Source organism: Engraulis encrasicolus, chromosome 14, assembly GCF_034702125.1.
Source record: "Engraulis encrasicolus isolate BLACKSEA-1 chromosome 14, IST_EnEncr_1.0, whole genome shotgun sequence".
Lineage (NCBI taxonomy): Eukaryota > Metazoa > Chordata > Actinopteri > Clupeiformes > Engraulidae > Engraulis > Engraulis encrasicolus.
Window position 1 is genome coordinate 37,499,954 of NC_085870.1, and position 24,410 is coordinate 37,524,363.

At 38.8% G+C, this 24,410-nt stretch overlaps 2 protein-coding genes across 2 annotated transcripts in view; both read right to left on the reverse strand.

Annotated features, from left to right (window-relative positions):
• Positions 1-8,009, reverse strand: part of LOC134463466 (myosin heavy chain, fast skeletal muscle) — a 9,535-nt gene extending 1,526 nt beyond the window's left edge. Inside the window, exons 1-21 of the mRNA XM_063216662.1 lie at positions 7,616-8,009; positions 7,035-7,178; positions 6,777-6,933; positions 6,630-6,657; positions 6,430-6,544; positions 6,240-6,332; positions 6,089-6,152; positions 5,888-5,986; positions 5,689-5,792; positions 4,810-4,948; positions 4,602-4,720; positions 2,780-2,929; positions 2,513-2,683; positions 2,111-2,417; positions 1,935-2,014; positions 1,725-1,812; positions 1,514-1,631; positions 1,089-1,212; positions 760-896; positions 385-640; positions 6-74 (exon numbers count right to left, since the gene is read on the reverse strand). Coding sequence (XP_063072732.1) covers positions 6-74; positions 385-640; positions 760-896; positions 1,089-1,212; positions 1,514-1,631; positions 1,725-1,812; positions 1,935-2,014; positions 2,111-2,417; positions 2,513-2,683; positions 2,780-2,929; positions 4,602-4,720; positions 4,810-4,948; positions 5,689-5,792; positions 5,888-5,986; positions 6,089-6,152; positions 6,240-6,332; positions 6,430-6,544; positions 6,630-6,657; positions 6,777-6,933; positions 7,035-7,178; positions 7,616-7,825 — 2,772 coding nt within the window. The 5' untranslated portion in view covers positions 7,826-8,009. The remainder of the gene's footprint in view (positions 1-5; positions 75-384; positions 641-759; positions 897-1,088; positions 1,213-1,513; positions 1,632-1,724; positions 1,813-1,934; positions 2,015-2,110; positions 2,418-2,512; positions 2,684-2,779; positions 2,930-4,601; positions 4,721-4,809; positions 4,949-5,688; positions 5,793-5,887; positions 5,987-6,088; positions 6,153-6,239; positions 6,333-6,429; positions 6,545-6,629; positions 6,658-6,776; positions 6,934-7,034; positions 7,179-7,615) is intronic.
• A 4,692-nt stretch (positions 8,010-12,701) lies between these two features.
• Positions 12,702-24,410, reverse strand: LOC134463467 (myosin heavy chain, fast skeletal muscle-like). The gene is made up of 38 exons (XM_063216663.1): positions 23,789-24,410; positions 23,396-23,539; positions 23,121-23,277; positions 22,968-22,995; positions 22,765-22,879; positions 22,401-22,493; positions 22,258-22,321; positions 22,049-22,147; positions 21,849-21,952; positions 21,343-21,481; positions 21,136-21,254; positions 20,884-21,033; positions 20,621-20,791; positions 20,233-20,539; positions 20,028-20,104; positions 19,637-19,923; positions 19,071-19,194; positions 18,842-18,978; positions 18,491-18,746; positions 18,032-18,274; positions 17,758-17,934; positions 17,442-17,587; positions 17,268-17,358; positions 16,712-17,101; positions 16,504-16,630; positions 16,191-16,309; positions 15,879-16,075; positions 15,605-15,788; positions 15,346-15,511; positions 15,135-15,259; positions 14,744-15,052; positions 13,984-14,187; positions 13,761-13,886; positions 13,475-13,645; positions 13,281-13,385; positions 13,097-13,192; positions 12,845-13,005; positions 12,702-12,726 (listed from the first exon to the last, which is right to left on the reverse strand). Exons 1-38 carry the CDS (start codon positions 23,996-23,998, stop codon positions 12,702-12,704), a joined length of 5,943 nt encoding a protein of 1,980 aa, XP_063072733.1. The 5' UTR covers positions 23,999-24,410.

Consider the following 24,410-nt stretch of genomic DNA (forward strand, 5'->3'; position numbering starts at 1 on the left):
TTAGCCTCCAGCTGGATTTTGCTCTTAATAAGTCCCTCACACCTCTCTTCAGCATCGGAGAGACACTCAGATTCCTGATTGGAAAATGGGTTTAAAAGACTTGATGATTAAGGCTTTGTTTTTTGAATAGAAGTTGTAGGTTAGTCCGTAAAAAGGATGTTACAATGAAAACATGACTCTAAGAAGAATAACATGTTATCTCAAAGCTTTAACTTTTGAAGCGTAGAAACCAGCTTTTTCACTAATTCCTTTTTCTTTGAAAGAACTGCCTCCAGGAAAGGTATTTTTGTTATTATTATTGTTGTTATTATTATTGAGTTATTATAACTCATCAGCTGTTACCATGATAACAAAACTTTATAAAACTGATAAGAGAGAACTTACAGATGCTACGGCTAATTGCAGGTCATTCTTTTCTTGGAGCAAGGAAACCATCTTCTCCTCTAATTCCTTCTTCTTTGTAAGGGCAACCTCCAGGTCGGTCTTCATTTTCCCATATTTCTCCTTCAATTCCGCCAGTTCCTTCTCAGTTTCAGCACTCTTCAGAAGTGGCTTGATCTTGAAGTATACTCCCATCCATGGCCAGTTTTTCACATTCATGAATGAGCGGATATTGTACTGGATGGTGAAGATAGCTTCTCTGTTTGGGAGGACATAGATGTTTATTTAAAATACACTTTCAGTGATTCGAAACACCTCAGAGGTGTTGGCAAGATTTTTTTATTTAAATGAAAATTGTCCTTTTCCATTGAATGTTACCTCCTTTCCATCATCTTGACAAACTCCCTCCTCATCAGGTAAGCACGGCAGAGAGCCTGAGTCATTGTGACCAGAGCTGCCAACTTCTCATCTCTCATCTCTTCAAGGACACCCAGCAGACCAGCTTTGAAGAACACCTAAAATATGTGTTGTTGTTGTTTAGAATAGATTCATATGTTGGCACTCTTTTAAAAGGTCATGTTGCATGCCGCCCAGCAGACCAACAGTGAAGAACACCTACAAATGTTTCTTGTCTTTTAGCATTGCATTTTAATTTCCATTTACAGTGCTTAAAAATTAATGTCTGCTGCCACAATGCGCTACGTTACCTTGGTGTGGCCGAACATGTACTGTGTGTGGTCCACATCAATGGAACCCAAGAGCTTCTCTGAAGCCTTCTTGTTGTCAATGAATTGTCCCTCTGGGATAACACTGGCATTCAGCACTTTGTATCTGGAATTGTGTAAATATGCAATGTTTTCAAATGTTAATGTGAAAAGTTTACACTGCTACCGTTATATCCTAAACCTTTTTATTGTGTCATGCTTTTAACCTACTGTATTTGATTATTGGGTTATTGTAGAAAAAGATAAATTATACTTTCACTTTTTTGACCTTTTGACCTTGTCAACACATTGTTTACATGTTGATAGATAGATAGATAGATAGATAGATAGATAGATAGATAGATAGATAGATAGATAGATAGATAGATAGATAGATAGATAGATAGATAGAAAAAAACAGTTGTAACCTCTGCTTGAAGTCAGCATAAATGATTCTGCTGGGGAAGCCCTTTCTGCAGATTCTGATACCCTCCAGCACACCATTACATCTCAGTTGATGAAGGACCAGGAAGTTCTGCATCAAACCTTAAAACATATATTGTACAAAGTTATTAACCTAGTCAAATTAATGGCTCATCCCAAAGGAGTTCTCCAACGCATGTTCAGCAAATAACTTACCAGGAGTCTTAGACTCATTAGGAATCAAGCAGCGCACAAAGTGAGGATGGGTGCTCCTCAGATTGGTCATTAGCTTGCCCAAGTTCTCCTGTGGACAGGACCACATTAAGCAATGTATATTTTCAAGTCAGTTGGTCATTTTCTGTCACATACAGTTTCTCACATATGTAAAAAAATAATGAATGCATTAAACGTTGTTGAATTACTTACCCTGAAAAGAGCAGACACCGTCTGGAAGGAGCCACCCTTCTTCTTCTTGCCACCCTTGCCACCACCACCACCAGCATCAGCTGTGTCATTGATATAGTAGGGCAGTTAAAAACTTCAGATTCAATTTCTCAGACTGTAGGGTAAAATACTAAAGGAAACAAGCATTCATACAGTACCTTCAGCACCACCATGGGCTGCATACAAGAAGGCCAGCAGTTTCATTGCAGACTTCTGGTACAGCTGCACAACGGAGTCATTCAATGGGTCCTTGTTCTTGTCCAACCAGCCACTGATGTTGTAGTCCACAGTGCCAGCATAGTGCACAAGGGAGAAGTGGGCCTCTGCCTTACCCTTTGCTGGTTTGGGTTTCTCAAAGCACTTGGTTTTGCCAAGATGCTGATCATACAACTTGCCCTTGAAGGTAGCATCTGAAGCCTTGGGGAACATGCACTCCTCTTCAAGGATGGAGAAGATGCCCAGTGGCTGTTTAAGAAGATGATGTTACCTTTCAGTACATCGGCTCTGCACATTTCAATATGCTTTTGTTAAAACATGTTTTTATTTGTCATATATATTACCTTCTCAATAAGCTCAATGCAGGCAGCCAGATCCATACCAAAGTCAATGAATTCCCACACAATTCCGTCTTTCTTGTACTCTTCTTGTTCAAGTACAAACATGGTGTGGTTGAAGAACTGTTGCAGTTTCTCATTGGTAAAGTTGATACACAGTTGTTCCAAGCTGTTGAACTGTTGAAGAAACATTTCATCAATGAAGTACTAAAAAGCATTAAACTTTCTACTTAAAATGTATTGTGGAACTAAGATGAATAGAAATATACTCACATCAAAGATCTCAAATCCAGCAATGTCTAGCACACCAATGAAGAACTGTCTTGCTTGTTTGGTGTCCAACATCTCATTGATACGAATGACCATCCACAAAAACATTTTCTCGTATACTGACTTACAAAGAGCTGAAACCGAATTGTTCACCTAATGAAAATAATAGGCCATTAAATATTTGTCAACAAAAATGACAGATGAACATTAGCACATTTTCATAATCACCATCCAGTGTTCTGACAAATTAGAGACTATTAATTAAGCATGAATAATTACAGCATTACTGTATATTTTACGGTACATGTAGTGTATTATAGCCTACAGGTACTTCTCCAAAGTAAACTTAAGCTCACAGTAAGAGGCCTAATGAACTTTCCAAGTATATTTTAAATACATACTAACCAGTGTTACTAATTTTGTGACGAAATATTTTTGTCATAATTATCGTTAACGATTGTTTTTCCCCTGACGACAATAACATTTTGGCGAAAAAAACAGCATGCGTTTATAACGATATTGATTCATATTTTCATCCAAAAAAAAAAAATGTGACTACAATACCACCGGAGACGAAAATCAATAGGAAGCATTTTTGTTAGTATGTCACTGAAATATTGAAAAAGAATTGCCTGCTATTTCGAAAGTCGCGACCCTCATCTGCTCCGCGTCTCCCTCTCATCCCCTCCCTCAGACACACACGCAGGCACAGTGACATGCAGCGTCGGTGCCGCACACCCGTGACCTTTTTTTAACAGCAGTAGCCTACTTTTCAGTGCAATCCTGGCTGGAAAAAATATTGTTGCCCATTTATCCATGACGAAGAAGTTTATGCAGTCATGAAATAGTGGTGGTGCTGTCGCACAGTAGCAAACATCTTTCTCTAACGATGCATTTTTGCGGAACTTCTCCACTCCTTGACGCTTTCAGGAACAGCTACCCGATGGTCGTTGTCTGATCTTTTTTCAATGTTCGCTAATGTTTGTAATTTAAGGGTCTATGCGTAGGCACAAGCCTTCTGATAAGAATCACTTTCAATTTAATCAAAGGATTCGGAAGTGTGGAGTTTTGCCACTTGTTTCAGTCAAGGACACTGAAATAGGAAGTGAACGGCCCTTCCACGCTTTCACATGCATGCTTATTGCAATAACGGCTTGCGAATGCATGCAACCATGCACACAACCATGTCAACGAGAGCGCGTATGCCATCACAACTTTGTATCAAGCAAATAATATGCAACAGCTTGAAATACGCGCACGAGAGAGAGAGAGAGAGAGAGAGAGAGAGAGAGAGAGACGTCTTCCAACAGGTGCCATTGTAACGCTTGCATACAGTAACCTGGATACTGTACCCTGCGACGCTCTTGATTACTGGTAGGCCTACCCACTAGTAGCCTATTTGTTCATAACGTGCAGTCCCGTTTTAACATATTGTAATCATAAAATATTGTCAAAAACTGCCAGAGCGTCTTATAAGCCAGTGCGCCCAATGTGTAAAAAAATCATGGCCACGACACTCATAAATCTCTGCCGATATTTTAGAACGACTTCGGGGGGAAACGGGACTGCACGTTATGAAAAAATAGGTTTGACAATTTTATAGAGAAGTGTAGACAAGAGGAAATTAATGTAATATTTTAGTTGACTAAAATTATTTTAGATTTCGTCGACTAAAATTGTATGAATTTTAGTCGACTAAAACTAGACTAAAACAAAAAATATTTAGATGACTAAATTGTGACTAAAACTAAAATTACATTTTCGTCAAGAGACTAAAACTAAAACAAAATTTAAAATTCCTGTCAAAATTAACACTGATACTAACCTGTGGTACAGTTTGGCCTTTGGTCACAAACTCATTTCCGACCTTCACTCTGGGGTAGCACAGAGCCTTCAGCATGTCAGCAGAGTTCAGGCCCATGAGGTAGGCGATTTTGTCGGCCACTGGGTAGAATTCAGAGTTTAGTCTTGTGTTGTTAACACATTTAAATTAGATTTTAATATGGACTCTGTTTCTGTCATGCAATCCTTACCCTCAGTGCCATCGGGCTCAGCCTGCTCCTCTCTCTGCTTTTGCTTGAAATGCATGTTACCGTGATGCATTACAGCTCCAGTCAGTTTGTAGATGCCAATTTTCTCCTCAGCATTGAAACCCAGGATGTCAATAGCTGTCTGTTAGAGAAAAGGTTTTTGATATAGACTGAGTCATAAATGATTAATTGCTTTGTGCATCAGACGAAACACCTTAAAAAAGAAAAATAGAATTACATGATTTGCAAAATTGCAAAACAGAATTTTACAAAAACACCAAAAAAAAACACACACACACATCAGACGATACTGTTAAGCTCAATTATTCTTAAACTGGGACAGTTTTGACGATTGAAGCATTATCTTTCAAACTTAATATAAGCACAATTTTGCACAATCATTAAGCAACTACCTGTATTCTCAACTTCTATTTGACTTAAAATTTGTACCATAATTGTTTTTGACTTCATTTTCGTCTCATCATGCATTAGTATTACGGTAACACTTTATTTTAGGGATACATCTATTAGCACTAATACATACAATATTAATGCCTGTGTAAGTAACGTGTAAGGCATGTACTGTACTAAGCAAAATCAGACATTGTTTAAGCATGTATTCACAAATGTCTTGTTCATGCCCAATTAGGGATTTATTACTAATATGACCTTAGTAAGGGCCAGTAAGCCTATATTTCTATTTATTAGTAAGTAGTAAGTTGCAGAATACAATGTTTTTAAGCACCCGACACACTGTGTGACAGGCATTAATATTGTATGTATTAGTGCTAATAGATGTATCCCTAAAATAAAGTGTTACCAGTATTACTTTCATTGGTATTTTTTGTTTATATTCACGCTTCCCCAACTTAAACATCTTACATCAGTTGCAATGAACTCCTCCACATCATCAATGCTCTTGACAGTGATTTCACCTTGGCTGATCATAGGGAAATCATAGGGGTTTTGGGTGATAAGCAGGGCCTCTGAAAAAAATCAGACAATGCGTAAGAGGTGCTCATTGTCTTTTCTTTGTAGAATAAGCATTTTTTCAGTCATGTGAGGTAGAGTCGCATGTTACCAATCAGCTCAGGCTTGTGCCCAGTCATGAGTTGGTAGAAGATATGGTAGCTCCTCTCAGCAGACAGCTGGAATGTCACTCTTGACTTCTCCAGCAGATCTATAATGTATAATTTTGAAATTATTACATGCTTTGTGAGTAGTTTTTTTCCAATGTTTTATTATATTGAATTACTGTACAATATTATTTTAGAATTCTTACAAGTCTCAATATCAGCAGAAGCCAGCTTGCCAGTTTGGCCAAAATGAATTCTGATGAATTTACCCTTAAGAGATGGAAAAATGTGTTACCCGATTGTTAAGGGAAATGCAATAATTTATCCGCCATTCCGCCAACATGTTCAAATACTCACAAAACGGGAGGAGTTGTCATTCCTCACAGTCTTGGCATTACCATAAGCCTCCAGTAGAGGGTTGGCAGCAATGATCTGGTCCTCCAGTGACCCCTACAGGGCGGTGAAAGACATTAAATAATAAGACTTTGATATGATTTAAAAGAAAGCTTTTATAGTTATGCACAATTTTAGAAGCATGAATGTTAACCTGGATTTTTCCAGCTGTCGCTGGCGCTTCTTTCTTTCCTCCAGACACTGCAATTGTTGCAAAGTACTGGATGACACGCTTAGTGTTCACAGTTTTCCCTGCACCGGATTCTCCACTGGGGGTAAACAGGCAAAAAATAGTAATATCAGGCATGCTTTCTAAAACACTACAGTCTTACATAATTATCAATTATTACTTACGTAATAAGGACAGATTGATTCTCACGATCTGGAAAAGTATTACATTAGATACAAGAATTAGATACATTAGATACAAGAAATGAACAAGTACAAAGTATATAGACAATAGAAAATGTAGAAATATTGTTTTAAGTCATATAAACAGACCTTGGAGCATGAATTGATAGGCATTATCAGAGATGGAGAAGATGTGGGGTGGAGCCTCAATCCTCTTCTTGCCTCTGTATCCATTAACAACAACTTGATCGTACACTGGGAGCCACTTGTAGGGGTTCACAGTGACACAGAACAGCCCAGAGTAGGTCTGATGGAGAGTGAAAAAAACATTATAATCATTTTTATATCATTTTTTAATATTATATTTAGATTTGTATTTAACCAAGGTTAGTTCTTTATCAATCTTACATAGATCATCCATGCTGCGAAACGCTCTTTGAGGTTGTATAACACAGAAGGCTCATGGAGGTGGGTCATCATGGCCATGTCCTCAATTTTGTCGTACTTTGGAGGGTTCATGGGGAAGATTTCATCTTCTTTCACCGTGACTTCCTTTAAGACATGAAAATATTGTAAAACAATAGCTAGGTTTACATGATGTTTTTTTTCTGAATTAATAATTCAGAATGAAATAGTTCCGTCGAGTATGCTTTGATCTTTAATTTAATTCAGATTGGTGAAGTGTTTACATGACGATTTCAATGCGGAATTAGACTTCATTCAAAATTAAAGTGATTCGGAAATGTCTCATCTAAACCTAGCCAATATGTAAGTAAATTAAATTGAAAAGAAGGCTCACACTGGTTTAACCACATTGCACACTTGTAAAACAGAATAGACAAACCGTTTTCTTACCACCTATATTTTCAGCAGGCTTGTTTTTTTTTTTACCCATTTCACTTTTTTAAATACATTTAATCCATCACATTTCATTGTTCTTTCAATATAATTAGTGTTTTGTAATCCTCTCTTATTTTGTATTCACTTACTTTGCTCTTATCACCCTCCAGAGTTTTGAGTGTGACTTTGCCACCATCTCGTTTCTGTAGAACTGCTTTCACATAATCTTCTTCTTTGTCAACCACAAAGAAAGCCGTTTTGGCATCAAAGGGTCTTGTTTGGGCTTCAATACGTTCCCTCTCTGGCTTGCGGAGGTAAATGGCCGCAGGGCCAAAGCACTCCATATCTCCATCCCCCATGGTGGCGGGTAGGTTATCTAGAGAGAATGCATGTTGAGTTTTCCTTTTCCTTACCACTTCATTAGTGATTTAGATTTTATTCCATCGGTTTTGCAAAATGAATGCTCATCGGAAGAATATAGTTACACACACGCAGGATGTTTCTGAATGTGTTCTTGTGTACATGCTTGTGTGTGTGTGTGTGTGTGTGTGTGTGTGTGTGTGTGTGTGTGTGTGTGTGTGTGTTGTGTGTTGTGTGTTGTGTGTGTGTGTGTGTGTGTGTGTGTGTGTGTGTGTGTGTGTGTGTGTGTATGTGTGTGTGTGTGTGTGCGTGTGCGTGTGCGTGTGTGTGTGTGTGTTTTTAATATGATTTTACTTTTCATGTAAGTGGAAACTTGTTAATAGATTTCACATAAACCAAAATTGTTACATGTCAAAATACCAAAGTTTGTTACAGTCAAACCTTTTGTAATTGTTTAGTTCTGCAAAGTCTACATACCTTTTCAAGTCCCAGCAGAAATGGGGATGTTATGTTTAGCGTGTCTGCAAAATTTACAGCATGACATTCTGTTAATACTAATGTTTTATTGACCATGTAGCATTAACTCGCTGAATCCAAATTATCTTCATGCATGATATATGCTGGCTTTCACCCTCATTGAGATGTTTCTCTTTTCCTTACAACTCCCACTTCAGCTATCCAAAGGATGTTACTCACCTGTAGGAGGCAGCAGTTGGACTTAGGGAGAGCCTCAGCCTCAGTGTCTTATATAGGGTTTCCTTGTTGCCAGTCAGCAGATCAGTTACTTTATATGGGCATGTACTTGATGGCATTTTCACCTATGTGAGAGTTGAACTCTATTTTCAGTTAACATACTTTGTTTTTTTAAGTATTTATCTGAGTCTGTTGAAATCCATTGTGTATTAATTAATGTATTTATCTATAAAGTCACTAATTTCCATGTTAACCCATTTGTTAGTCACATATATTTTAAGATATGCTCATTACCAAACAGGGTAGTAGTGTAATGTTTCAGGGTCTCTTTTTAAAATACTGTATATGGTCTATTTGTTGGGTTCTTTATGCATAAAGTTTTTATTGTATGATACGCTAATATACCCATTGAAAAGGATAAATATTTAAAAATGTCTGCTCTTATTTGGTTTCTTGAGCATCCATCTAAATGTTTTAATTTTCTGGGAATTAACACACTACTGGAACAATGCCATTTTAGAGGCGATATAGCCATTTCTATTTAACAGTGCCGAACTAATGTGTTGAAACTGCTGGTGGTTATTCTAAGCATTTTCATCAGCAGTAGTTTTACTGAACACTCCTAATCTCCTAATGAGCAGCGCATAAAAACCTACCTCCCAAATATTTATGATAATATTTTCAGGGCTTGGTGAAAGGGGGGGGGGGATCTGCATGAGCTGAAACCTATCCTGAGACATGATGAATTAATAAAACCAATAGAAAGCCATCTGTTCTGTTTATACCCTGTCTATTGATATATATATATATATATATATATATATATATATATATATAAATATTCTATACATATATGGGCCTTGAGTGAGGCTTATGCTCACAATGTATTAGTGAATCAAAAAGGTCTATGTCGCTGCCCATATACAGTACCATAAAGGACAATACTGTGTGTCACTCCCTATTCATTGGTACTACACTTACAGAAAGCGTGATCATTTGAAAGCCTCCGCTTCATCTCCTTTGTATAATACCCTTTAAGTATATTACCCCTTCAATAAAGGATACTCTTTAAAAAAGATAGTGCTTAACACGTTATTGAGTGTGTTTTTTGGTATTTAGTGGTTGTGATAATGTTGTGATTTCATGGCATTTGTTTTGCTTATTTTTTATGTCTTCACAGGCTCTCAATTTGTTAATCTGGGAGTCATCAGAAATGTCTGGGAATCAGTGTTGTCAGCACACTCCTGAGCCACCTCATATTCATCCTCTACCTTCATATACTGTACCTGGGCAAGTGAGTTGTTTTAATACCCTCCTTAACTGTTACAGCAATGACTCCTTGTCCATGTTCAACATTGCCATCCGTCACCTGCTCATGCACCTAAAACATCACATTTTATTGCATTACATTATACAAAACAACCCACATATATTATTGGTTAAGGTTGCTGGAGCAGTGTGGGGATAGATACCTTGCTCCAGGGTACTTCAGCCATGGAGGGAGGAAGGGATTGGTAAGGCACAGGTGGGGATTGAGCTTGCAACCCTGTGATGAACGGCAGTGGTTCTTAACCTTTTTTTCCCCCTTAAAACACTCCCTTACCTGTGCCAAAGACAAGCCACACAGCCCAAAAACGTCTTTATACGCACTAAAAACTTATTTAAGTGATTAATTACAATGAATCTTGCTTGAAACATTAATCAATACTTTAATGACTTTAAATGGATACCAAAACATGTTTTAATTGGGTTTTGATTCGGTCTAATTATATTGTTCGTAAGCAGAATGTTGGTCTCAACCTCAACACACTTGGCCACGACTGCCCAAAATGTTCATATGAGTAAATATTGGCAATCTTTGTTGGATGAGTTAAATCTAATTGAATATGATTGATTGTGATGATAAAAGATAGTTTTAAGATGTGTTTACAGCTATATTTGCAGCATGCATAGTTTATGACATACTGAAGATTTATGTCAAGATTTATCATCTTGTGCCCTATTTTTGGCTTGTGTATTAAAGGTCAGGCCTTTTACCCACAGCAGGCAATGCAGGCTGCTGAAATCTAAATCCAACATGTAATCAAATGAGCTAATAAAAACAATAAATTCTGACATTTGATATGCATAGCAGCTATGCTATGTGTTCTATGTGGATCAGAGACAGATATAGCATCTTAACACATCTGACACCGTCCACCTTTGGGTAAATGGAACATTTCCAGAGGGTTTGGTTTGCAGATGCAACATTTACATTTAACATTTGGTGGAGTAGCAGTGTGAAGCTGGGTGAGCAAAACAAAACTGAAATGCTGTGAGAAAATGTTTCAGATTTGTTTGAGCTTTTAACTTTGAGGCATGATATCCCAAAGGTAAATATTATTTCAATGCTGATGTAAATATTTCAAGTTATTATTAGTGATGGCTAATAGGTAATTGTGTGTAATGTATTTGTATACAAATGAATGTGCATGCCTAATTATGTCCTGAATTGTTGATAATGGTGCATGATATATTATATATCGTGTTGTAAGTAGTGTTACAAGTAATCTATTAAGTATGGTTAATTAATACATGAAATATGTAGGCAGTAATGTTCAGCATATTAGTCATCAATAATGACTCGCTGCTGAGTAAGTCAATGAGTAATTAAATATGGCTCTTCAGAGAAGTCAACTGCAAGACTGGTTTCACCACGTTTGTTTCAGTTTGGCAATTCACCATAGCTAAATCTGCTACAACATACACAGAAATACAGTACCAAGTGGGTCAGCCTGTCGGCCAATCTTCATTCATTGCACATTGCACCAGTAAGGTGAAGTGTGAAGGTTCAATTAGCATGGTTAGAGCACAGTTTTGCTCAAAATTTTGCAATGCACACAACATTATCAATGACATGTCAAAATTCAAAAAGGAGAAATTCTTGGTGCGCATGTAACTGTTGCGTCTTTGACAAAGACAGCAAGTATTTGAGATGTATCAAGAGCCACGGTTTCCAAAGTAATGTGTGCATACCACCAAGAAGGATGAACCACATCCAACAGGATTAACTAGTAGTGTTTTCACACCTGGTCCCCTTTAAGTGAACCAAACTCAGTCCTCTTTAAGTGGACCAGAAAGCGAACAGACAGCAAAAGGACTCAGTTCTGTTCATATTGTGAGTTTATTACTAAAAGAACTGGCTGACCTTTCTGGTCCCACTATGCTTTTATGGTGCGTCAGTCCTGCTTTTGATCACACCCGGTCCTCTAGAGCCCTCCTTAAGTGATTACACCTAGTCACAAGTGTAATTTGTCAGAACTCATAAGCGAACCGAACTGAGACCACATCAACCAAGGTCTCAGTATGGTTCGCTTCCAAGGGGTCTGGGTACGTTTTGGAGCGTTCACATCTATGGCAAAAATGCTGAGTCACTACTCTGAGTTCGCTTAGGCGGCTGAAAGGGACCAGTTGTGAAAACGCTGTATGGATGCAAGAGGAAGCTGTCTGAATTCTCTGAAAGGGATGTTTGGGTGCTAACCCGGACTGTATCCAAAAAACATAAAAGCACAGCCGTCCAAATCATGGTAGAATTAAATATGCACCTCAACTCTCCTGTTTCCACCAGAAGGGTCCATCGAGAGCTCCATAGGGCCAATATACACGTCCGGTCACCCAAACATCCCTTTCAGACAGCTTCTTCTTGCGTCCACAATTAATCCTGTTGGATGTGGTTCATCCTTCTTGGTGGTATGCAGATATTACCTTGGATACTGTGGCTCTTTATACATCACAAAGACTTGCTGTCTCGGATGCAACAGTTACACGCGCACCAAGAATTTCTCCTTTTTGAACTCTTGACATGTCACCCATAATGTTGTGTTCACTGAAAATTTTTGAGCGAAACTGTGCTCTTACTCTGTTAATTGAACCTTCACACTTCAACTTACTGATGCAATGAATGAAGATTGGCCAACAGGCTGGTCCACTTGAGCCATGAAACTTCCCACACTAAAATGACAGGTGTTTCCATTATTTTTTCTAACTCCTTGCATGTGCATGTGTATTGTACATAACTGGATGTAGGAGTGAACATTATTATTCATAAAGAAAAGTAAATCGACAAAAAAAGAAATAATTATTTTTTTAATGCTTAAATTGCTTTAGGATATCATATTATATGAATCCTCAGATGTTAAACTGTCACCGGTCACTCTGCATCTTTTCCCTGAAACACATAACAATAATATCGGTCAGTCAATGTGTTGCAATACAATAATATGTGAAAATAATTCAAAATTGTGTGTATTTCTTGTCAATGTGCGTTAACTGGAATAACATTGTACAATATGTTTTTCCCTCTAGTTGTTAATACCTTGCCAGCATCGCGGCTCTTGGCCCTCAGCTTGTTGACCTGGGACTCAGCAATGTCTGCACGCTCCTGAGCCTCCTCAAGCTCATGCTGCACCTTCCTGAATTTGGACAGGTGAGTGTTGGCCTGTTCCTCCTGTAAACAGTGAGATATTTTCATAGTGAGTCTCAGCATAGTTCTTCAAGATTCAATTACATTTTCTTTTGATCAGTTTGAGTTTACTCACAGCTTCCTCAGCTTGTCTCTTGTAGGCTTTGACTTTCATCTGAAGTTTGTCCACCAGATCCTGCAGTCTGGTGACATTCTTCTTGTCTTCTTCAGTCTGCAAAATGTCAGTGATAAGAAAAGTAATCCATTGATAATGTCTTACATTCATGCATGCAATCTGTGCACAAGTTTCATTTAATTACCTGGTAGGTGAGTTCCTTGACTCTCCGCTCATATTTGCGGACACCTTTAATGGCATCAGCTCCACGCCTCTGTTCAGCCTCAACTTCACCTTCCAGCTCACGCACCTGTAGCAACAATAGCATGTACTGTACTTGGTACAGAGGTCCTGCACTCATCAAGAAACATAAGTACATTTAAACATCTTTCAAAATACCCTGGACTCTAGTTTCTGGAGTTGCTTCTTTCCACCCTTCATAGCCAGGTTCTCAGCCTCATCCAGGCGATGCTGCAGGTCCTTCACAGTGACCTCCAGGTTCTTTTTCATCCTCTCCAGATGAGCACAGGTATCCTGTTCTTTCTTTAGTTCCTCAGCCATCATGGCAGCCTGTAGATAAAAAAGAAGATTTACTTCTTCTTGTGTTAGGATTGTTGTCTATGTCCTCCAAAGATATATAGCAAAGGTTTATTACACATCATATATGTAATCAACTGTTTCTCACATCAGTGATGGCCTTCTTGGCCTTGTCTTCTGCATTTCTGGCCTCTTGAACAGTGTCATCAACCTCACTCTGAACCTGGACAAGGTCAGCCTCCAGCTTCTTCTTGGTGTTGATGAGACTAGTATTCTAAATGAGATAAATACTAATTACTTCATTATATTGAAATACAAACTTCATATTATATTCAATACCTTTAGAACAACCAATATGTATTCTCACTGACCTGTGAATGCAGCAGTCCAACACGCTCACTGGCATCCACTAGTTCCTGCTCAGCCACTTTGCGGCCTCTCTCTGTCTGCTCCAGAGCAGATCTCAGCTCCTCAATCTCAGACACCATGAGGCCATTCCTGCGCTCTACCATGGCAACCTGCTCCTTCATGTCTTCTTGTCCCCTGACAGCATCATCAAGGTGCAGTTGGGCATCCTGTGTAGTTAATAGTAATTACAAGGTCCAGGTGTAATGATGTTTGTTGTTCATTTCGAAAAGGTATGTTACCCATTCACATGTTTTGGATCTGGTGTGATCTTATCGTGTGTTATCTTTTTGTGAGTACAGTATTTACTATGTTACGATGGGAGAAGTCAAGGAGAGGCAGTACACTTAGATTGGACTCAACACGACCACATGACTCATCTCACTCCGCCCTAGGTGAGGGAAAGAGCATTGGTGGCCAGCCGCTCGTATAAATGAGGAAGTGGTCATGAGAAGGGGAAGGTGATGATCACCGGAAGGCCTCTGGCTGAGAGAGAGAGTGAGTGTCTCATCTCTTCCCAATGGATTTAGTCAGTGGATACCGGTGCGTGAAAGTCGATTCCTGAACCGGACCTATTCCCTCTCCTAATGAACTACCAAAACGAGATGCTTGGATTCACCGGCTTTAAGAACCTGAGCTGTCTACAGTGTACCTCTCATGGGTAAGGTGATGCTAACTCTCTTTACTTGGGGCCACATTATATGAGATTCTATATTGAACATATACCTTGAGTTGTCCTTGGACAGTCCTTAGCTGCTTCAGAGATTCAGCTGCCTGACGGTTGGCATGACTGAGCTGAACTTCCAGCTCATTTAAGTCTCCCTCCATCTTCTTCTTGACTCTCAGGGCATCATTTCTGCTCCTGACCTCAGAGTCTAGAGTGCTTTGCATGGTATCAATCACCCTCTGGCTGTTCCTCTTGATCTGTTCCATCTCCTCATCCTTCTCTGCCAACTTCCTGTCAACCTCACCTTTCACCTGGTTAAGCTCCAACTGAACACGAAGAATCTTGGACTCCTCATGCTCAAGTGTACCCTAATTTGAAAAAAAAAAAAAATCGTATTTGAGCACATTAAGGCAATTGAAGATCCATATGAGGTAACTGTTTCAATCGTACCTCTGCCTCTTCCAGTGCAGTTTGGATTTCTGATTTCTCAGTCTCCACTGTCTTCTTAGCCTTCTCCAGCTCATGAATGCTCTTACCAGTTTCACCAAGTTGCTCGGTAAGGTCAGAGATTTCCTCTGTAAAAAGTAGTGGTAATATCAATTGCTGGAATGCTTTTGTTTATATATGATACAATAATATCTGGAAGAGAATATTGGCATACGCTGCAAGTTTTTGTTCTCCCTCTTCAGGGTCTCCAGCTGATCCAGAGCCTCTTCATATGAGTTCTTCATCTTGAAAAGCTCAGTACTGAGAGAGCGAGCCTCTTTCTGGGCACCTTCCAGCTCAGCCTGACCCTCCTCAAACTTCTGCTTCCATTCTGCCAGGACCTGAGGAGATACGTATAATGAAAGTGTATTTTCAACAGGCTGTGACATTACAAAAACAGTGCTAAGTGAAGCCTTAAAAAGCATTTCTAAGACCTTGTCAAAGTTCCTTTGCTTCTTATCAAGGTTTGCAGCCAGTGCATTTGCTCTCTCCACATCAATCATGAGGTCCTCCACCTCACCCTGGAGTCTCTGTTTGGTCTTCTCCAGGGAGGCACATTTGGAGTTGACAGCCTCAATTGATTCCTCAGCATCCTGGAGACGCTGTGCCAGCTTTTTCCTATAAGGAAGATCATTTAGCATTTTGTTATATTCATAGAATGATTAGCGGAAGAAAAGCTTTGATATTGGTATTAAAATCATATCTAACTTGGACTCCTCCAGTTCCTCAGTGCGTTGTATAGCATCAGTCTCATATTTGGACCTCCACTGAGCCACCTCACTGTTGGCCTTGGACATTCCACGCTGCAGCTCAGCCTTGGCCTCCTGCTCCTCCTCAAACTGCTCTCTGAGCAGGTCACAGTCATGACGAGCTGATTGGACAGCATGAGCCAGAGCATTCTTGGCCTTCACAAAATGATTAAAAATAGTTGTATATAGTATAGTTATGTTAAAGCACTGTACAAATTACAGCGTACAATGTACTTTTCATAAACTTCTCCGTAATGAAAACCAAACTTACCTTCACCTCCTCCTCAACCTGCCTCTTCAGCTCGTCAATCTGCTGGGTGTAGGCTTGTTTGCCTCTGGTCAGCTGAGAGACGAGACCTTCTTTCTCCTCAATTTGTCGACCAAATTCACCTTTGGGCCATTAAATGACATGCTTTTTCATCCATTCATATTAGCTAACCCTAAGAAGCTACAGATTTATAGATGAATACAGAGGCAAACAGGGCTGCACAATTTAAAAAAAAATGTTGGGGATTTTACCACAACTCTCATTCTTTGGTGGAAGTTATTAATTGATTCATTTATTTCTACAGTTTTTCACTTACCATTTTCAGTCTGAAGCCTTGCTCTCTGGGCACTAACGTCATTAAGCTGACGCACATTTTCATCGGCCTTTGCTTTAATCTCACCCATTTGGTCCTCAAGGGTGCGGCACATCTTTTCCAGATTTGCCTGAAAATAAACTAGATTAATTATGTTTTTATTTTTGGCTGCAGAAAACAACAACAAATACTCTTCACGTAAAAGTAATACCTTTGCTTTAGCCACAGCCTCCATATTACTTGACAGGTCATCTATCTCCATTTTGTATTCACTTTTCTCCTTCTCCAGCTTCTGTTTGACTCTCTGAAGGTTGTCAATCTGCTCTCCCAGTTCAGCTACACTGTCAGCCTGCTTCTTACGAAGGGCAGAGGCGGTAGCTTCATGCTGCAGGGTAGACTCTTCAAGATCACGACGCAGCTTCTGGAACTCCGCTTCACGTTTCTTGTTCATCTCAATTTGAGCAGCAGTGGCCCCACCAGCCTCCTCAAGCCTCTCACTGATCTCCTCAAGTTCCCTGGAGAGATCAGCTCTTTGCTTCTCAATTTTAGCCCGAGCAGCACGCTCAGCTTCAATCTCCTCTTCCAGTTCCTCAATGCGGGCCTGATAAAAAAATAATAATAATAATAAAAAATATATATATATATATATATATATATATATATATATATATATATATATATATATATATATATATATATATATATATATATATATATATATATATGTTAGTTCTAACAGAAGGAGCATTACTCCAATCATAAATTACCTGAAGTTCTTTAATCTTCTTTTGAAGCTGAGCTCCAAGTGATTGCTCATCTTCAATCTTGCTGAGAAGCTGACTTATCTCAAAGTCCTTCCTATATAGAAAAAATGAATAAATGTTAGATCTTAATGCTACCAAGTATTTACTATTTTTGTATGGTTTTGTTTCATGCCATACTTTTTGATTTTCTCCTCAGACTGTTGTTTGTCATTCTCCAGGTCCATAATCGATTCTTGACCAAGTTTGAGGTCACCCTCAAGCTTCCTCTTGGCTCTTTCAAGGTCCATGCGAAGTTTCTTCTCTTGCTCCAATGATCCCTCCAACTTTTGTAAAATTGACATTTTATTATTACCATTTAAATGTTGAGTTACATTTGAGGTTATTTTTATTTCTAAATAATTCAGCTTTTGGACGTTCTTCTCATTTCAGTTCTCATTGATTGCTCTTGCTCTTCACATTATGATGTACATTTCTACCGTAGTACGTTACTTACATCATCGACTTGTTGTTCAAGTTTGGTCTTTGATTTTGTCAGAGTGTTGACTTTGTCTTCCTCTGCCTGGAGATCATCCAGAGTTTGCTGATGTGCCTCTTGGAGGGCTTTCTTCTCCTTGGTCAACTTGCCAATACTCTCATCCTGAGAGGCCATCTCCTCTGTCAGGTTTTTAACCTAACAGCAATTTGATGTTAATATGGGTTTAAACTTTTAAAAATGCTCATCTTTTAGTACTCCTGTGATGAAAACATATTGTAGTAAACAAAATAACCTTGTTTTCTGTGGCATGTTTCTCCTTCTCCACTTTGGCCAAAGTAAGCTCCAAGTCATCAATGTCCTTCTTCAGCTCAGAGCACTCATCCTCCAGTTTCCTCTTCTTGGCAGTGAGCTCAGCATTGATCTCCTCCTCATCTTCCAGCCTCTCGGTCGTCTCTTTGAGTTTGGCTTCCAGCTGGATTTTGCTTTTAATAAGTCCCTCACATCTCTCTTCAGCATCTGAGAGGCACTCAGTTTCCTGGTGTGGAAAAATAGTTAATCTTTTTTTATACTGCATTTTTTTCTGGAGGTTTGGTTTACATTTTGATTTGCTGTCCCATTAAATAGTTGTCAGTGTTCAATTGAAATAAACATAGATTTTACAATGATAACAAACTTTGTAAAACCATTAAGATATGACTCACCGCTGCTACGGCTAATTGCATATAAATAAAATTCATAAGAAAGAACTCACAGATGCTACGGCTAATTGCAGGTCATTCTTCTCTTGGAGCAGGGAAACCATCTTCTCCTCTAATTCCTTCTTCTTTGAAAGGGCAGCCTCCAGGTCGGTCTTCATTTTGTCATAGTTCTCTTTCATATTTGCAAGTTCCTTTTCAGTTTCAGCACTCTTCAGCAGTGGCTTGATCTTGAAGTACACCTTCATCCATGGCCAGGTTTTCACATTCATGAATGAGCGGATATTGTACTGGATGGTGTAGATAGATTCTCTGTTTGGGAAGAGATGGACCATTGTTTTTTATTTGACTAGTGTGTAAGCACAACAATTTTGATGAAGATCTTAAGTATATTATCCTAAAATCACCTCCTTTCCATCATCTTGACAAACTCCCTCCTCATCAGGTAAGCACGGCAGAGCGCCTGAGTCATTGTGACCAGAGCTGCCAACTTCTCGTCTCTCATCTCCTCAAGGACACCCAACAGCCCAGCTTTGAAGAACACCTAAAATATTTTTATAATTTAGCATAGATTTAATTTGCATTTGCATTGTTTAAAAGGTAATGTCTTGTGCCGTGACATTCTTAGCCATTTACCTTGGTATGGCCAAACATGTACTGAGTGTGGTCCACATCAATGGAACCCAAGAGCTTCTCAGAAGCCTTCTTGTTGTCAATGAACTGTCCCTCAGGAATGACACTGGCATTCAGCACTTTGTATCTGAAATGTTTTAACACAATGAGTGCCACAAAGACACATTATTTTGTGTTTTAGTCCCTGCGAAATAGATGATTATCTAGTCTCAAATGATTATATCACATTATATCATATATCATATACCGTGACATGTGATTATTTTCACAGAACATCACCTCAAAATCATACATTTCAGTTATATACTAGGTGTATTTTTAGTTTTTACTTTTATTTTTGTGGATTCATCACATTATGTCAGTTTTGCTCGACATGGGTAATACAGAAAGACTTTGGAACCTAACATGTTGAAAAAAACTGAAGAGACAGCTATATCAGTAGGTGCATTATTACCTGCTGTGGGTCTACCTTTGTGTAAATCACAACAAATCAAAAACATGGAGAGACCAGGATCATTGCACCATGAGGGGAGGACACTATATTGCAGAAATATATTTTTTTCAATTACCTCTGCTTGAAGTCAGCATAAATGATTCTGCTAGGGAAGCCCTTTCTGCAGATTCTGATACCCTCCAGCACACCATTACATCTCAGTTGGTGAAGCACCAAGAAGTTCTCCATCAAACCTGCACAGAAACCAAATAGTATACATTTCAATTCATTACACATCCAAAAAGTTGTTAGCTTACCAGACATTATAAGCTTACCAGGAGTCTTTGACTCATTTGGAATCAAGCAGCGCACAAAGTGAGGATGGGTGCTCCTCAGATTGGTCATCAGCTTGCCCAAATTCTCCTGTTGATTGAGACAATAAGGAAGAGATTTTGAGGACAGTTGACAACTTGCCTTTAGGTATCTAAAAATGAATCAATGCCTGCAGAAAAAAAAGAATTAGTTACCCTGAAAAGAGCAGACACCGTCTGGAAGGAGCCACCCTTCTTCTTGCCACCTTTTTTGCCACCACCACCAGCAGCCTCTGAAATAGAATAGTGTGCAGAAATTGACCATCAGCTGTGCCACTGACATAGCATACAACCAAAACTTTGCACTATACTGTGCCAGTAGGATATACAATAATTTGGTAAGTTAATATTTTGTCCATACCCTCAGCACCAGCATGGGATGCATAGAGGAAGGCCAGCAATTTCATTGCAGACTTCTGGTACAGCTGCACAACGGAGTCATTCAATGGGTCCTTGTTCTTGTCCAGCCATCCGGTAATGTTGTAGTCTACAGTGCCAGCATAGTGCACCAGGGAGAAGTGTGCCTCTGCCTTACCCTTTGCTGGTTTGGGTTTCTCAAAGCACTTCGTTTTGCCAAGATGCTGATCATACAACTTGCCCTTGAAGGTAGTGTCTGAGGCCTTGGGGAACATGCACTCCTCTTCAAGGATGGAGAAGATGCCTAGTGGCTGTTATAGAAAGCTATGTTACATTTTAGTACAACACTTGGTAAAAAAGTTGAACCATTTTTCCTGTCACATATACATTACCTTCTCAATGAGCTCAATGCAGGCAGCCAAATCCATACCAAAGTCAATGAATTCCCACACAATACCGTCTTTCTTGTACTCCTCTTGCTCAAGCACGAACATGGTGTGATTGAAGAACTGTTGCAGTTTCTCGTTGGTGAAGTTGATACACAGCTGTTCCAAGCTGTTGTACTGTTGTACAAACATCAGTATGTAAACAATTAGTCTACCACAAAACAAATGAAAAATCATTTTATTACTGCAATAAATAGAAATACACACACATCAAAGATCTCAAAACCAGCAATGTCCAGTACACCGATGAAGAACTGTCTTTGCTGTTTGGTGTCCAACATCTCATTGATACGGATGACCATCCACAAGAACATCTTCTCGTATACAGACTTGCAAAGAGCTGAAACCGAATTGTTCACCTATTGAAAAGGGTTTAAAAAATGATGAGGATTTCTTTTTTCATGATGGCAAGATTTGAAAGAGTAGTATCTCTCTCATGTATATTTTAAATACATACTAACCTGTGGTACAGTTTGCCCTTTGGTCACAAATTCATTTCCAACCTTCACTCTTGGGTAGCACAGAGCCTTCAGCATGTCAGCAGAGTTCAGGCCCATGAGGTAGGCGATTTTGTCGGCCACTGAGTAGAATTCAGAGTTTAGTCTTGTGTTGTTAACACATGTAAATTAGATTTTATTATGACTCTTTTTCTGTCATGCAATCCTCACCCTCAGTTCCATCAGGCTCAGCCTGCTCCTCTCTCTGCTTCTGCTTGAAATGCATGTTACCGTGATGCATTACAGCTCCGGTCAGTTTGTAGATGCCAATTTTCTCCTCAGCATTGAAGCCCAGGATGTCAATAGCTGTCTGTTAGAGAGAATGTTAGAGAAAAGGTTTTTGCTATGGACTGAGTCATACATGATTAATTGCTGTGTGTATCAGACGAAACAGCTTTAAAAGAAAAATAGAATTACAGGATTTGCAAATTTGCAAAACAGAATTTTACTACAACAAAAAAACATGCACGCAAACACATCAGACAATACCGCAGTATTTGTCTAACTTATTATAAAAACAATTCGGCAAAATCATTAAGCATCTAATTGTGTTCCTTTTGACTTTAGATTTGTAATAGAATTGTTTCTGACTTAATTTTCTCTAAATCATGCATTAGGATTACTTTCATTCGTCTTTTTGGGTTTATATTCATGCTTCCCCAACTTAAATATCTTACATCAGTTGCAATGAACTCCTCCACATCATCAATGCTCTTGACAGTGATTTCACCTTGGCTGATCATAGGGAAATCATAGGGGTTTTGGGTGATAAGCAGGCCCTCTGAAAAAAAAACAGACAATGCATAAGAGGTGCACATTATGTTTTCCTGGTAGCAGAAGCATTTTTTCAGTCATGTGAGGTAGAATGATGCGTTACCAATCAGCTCGGGCTTGTGTCCAGTCATAAGTTGGTAGAAGATATGGTAGCTCCTCTCAGCAGACAACTGGAATGTCACTCTTGACTTCTCCAGCAGATCTATTATGTATAATTTTGAAAGTATTACATGTGTTGTTAGTAGTTTATTTCTCCAATGTTATATAATATTGAATTTTGTGTTCAATATTTTATTAGAATTCAAGTCTTACAAGTCTCGATATCAGCAGACGCCAGCTTGCCAGTTTGGCCAAAATGAATTCTGATGAATTTACCCTTAAGAGATAGAAAATATGTTACCCAGATTGTTTAAGAAAATTCAGTTATTTATCCACCAACATTTTCAAATACTTACAAAGCGGGAGGAGTTGTCATTCCTCACAGTCTTGGCATTACCATAGGCCTCAAGTAGAGGGTTGGCTGCAATGATCTGGTCCTCCAGTGATCCCTACAGGGCATTGAAATCCATTGATAACTCTGAAGGTTGAAATTCAGATGAAAAAAGGAAAGCTCCCTTTTGGATTTAATAAGTGAAAAGTTGGCACAAAGTTTCAACCTGTAAGGTCTTCGTCAGGTGTCTGAGCACACAGTGAGTGGGCAGGTCTACATATAGATAAAGGGTCGCAGCCCTCAAGGTGGAAATTCAGTACACTATGATGTGAACTCATACTGTGCATGCACACAACATATGTGCATCAATACCGTATGGATTTATATACCTGGATTTTTCCAGCTGCTGCTGGCAGTTCTTTCTTTCCTCCAGCAACTGCAATTGTTGCAAAGTACTGGATGACACGCTTGGTGTTTACAGTCTTGCCTGCACCAGATTCTCCACTGGGGGTAAACAATCGACACTAATATTATCAATTATGTTACCTTAAACATAGTGCATAATCTTAAACTATTGGTAATGATTACTTACGTAATAAGCACAGACTGATTTTCACGATCTGGAATAATAAGGATGTGAAATTAGTTAATCAACTTATTTGCATATCATCCAATGTATAAGAAGAAAATCAAGTAAATGGATAATGGACATTTAGAAATATTGTGAAAAGTCATATATACTGACCTTGGAGCATGAACTGATAGGCGTTATCAGAGATGGAGAAGATGTGGGGTGGAGCCTCAATCCTCTTCTTGCCTCTGTATCCATTAACAACAACTTGATCGTACACTGGGAGCCACTTGTAGGGGTTCACAGTGACGCAGAACAGCCCAGAGTAGGTCTGATGAAGAATGAAAAAAGCCCATTATAATCAGATTATAATATTATTGGTTAACATTTAATTCAAGCGTTATTGTCTTTTAACTTGTACCAGATTTTTTTTTCAGTCTCAATCTTACATAGATCATCCATGCTGCATAGCGCTCTTTGAGGTTGTACAACACAGAAGGCTCATGGAGGTGGGTCATCATGGCCATGTCCTCAATTTTGTCATACTTTGGAGGATTCATGGGGAAGATTTCATCCTCTTTCACCGTTACTTCCTGCAAGGAATCATCATAAAAATGTCATATACAAAAAATAAAAGGAACCAAGTTTACAAAAAGATGACCCTTCTTGCTCTAAACCTATATCAGTTAAAAAGAGTCGGCATGCTGTTTGCATAACAGTTAGTCAGGGGCATTCAAATCGTTCTTGGGGGACGTGTCAGGAAAAATAGGAAATTTAAAACTTTTCAACGTAGGTGGGAAAATACAGTTAGTCTTTTATATTTGGAAAATTATATCACATACTTTACTCTTATCACCCTCCAGAGTTTTGACAGTGGCTTTGCCACCATCTCTTTTCTGCAGAACGCCTTTCACATAATCTTCATCTTTGTCAACCACAAAGAAAGCCGTTTTGGCATCAAAGGGTCTGGTTTGGGCCTCTATACGCTCTTTCTCTGGCTTGCGGAGGTAGATGGCCGCAGAGCCAAAGCACTCCATATCTCCATCACCCATGATGGCAAGTTGGTTGGCTAGGAGGAAAGCATGTTTAGTAACATATGTTACAGATGCTGATAACACCTCTTAACCACAATTTGTACAACATTTGTTTTACATTTCCTCTAATAAGTTTTGCTTAGCTCATTGTTCATAAGTCGTTAACAGTTGAATTTCCATATTCTTTTGCAAAGCATATGCTCATTAGAAAGTAGTTATTTCGGTAGCACTTTACTTAAAGCCCATTCTACTATAGTGCATTATGAGCATATTTATAATGAATTATAATGTGCATCATAATTAGTCACAATGCATTATGGCTACACTCATAATGCTGCATGATGTATTATATCAACAGTTATAATTATACATCTATCTTATCTTGATTATGCATTATAAATACAAGGGTTTCATTTATTAATTTATTTAC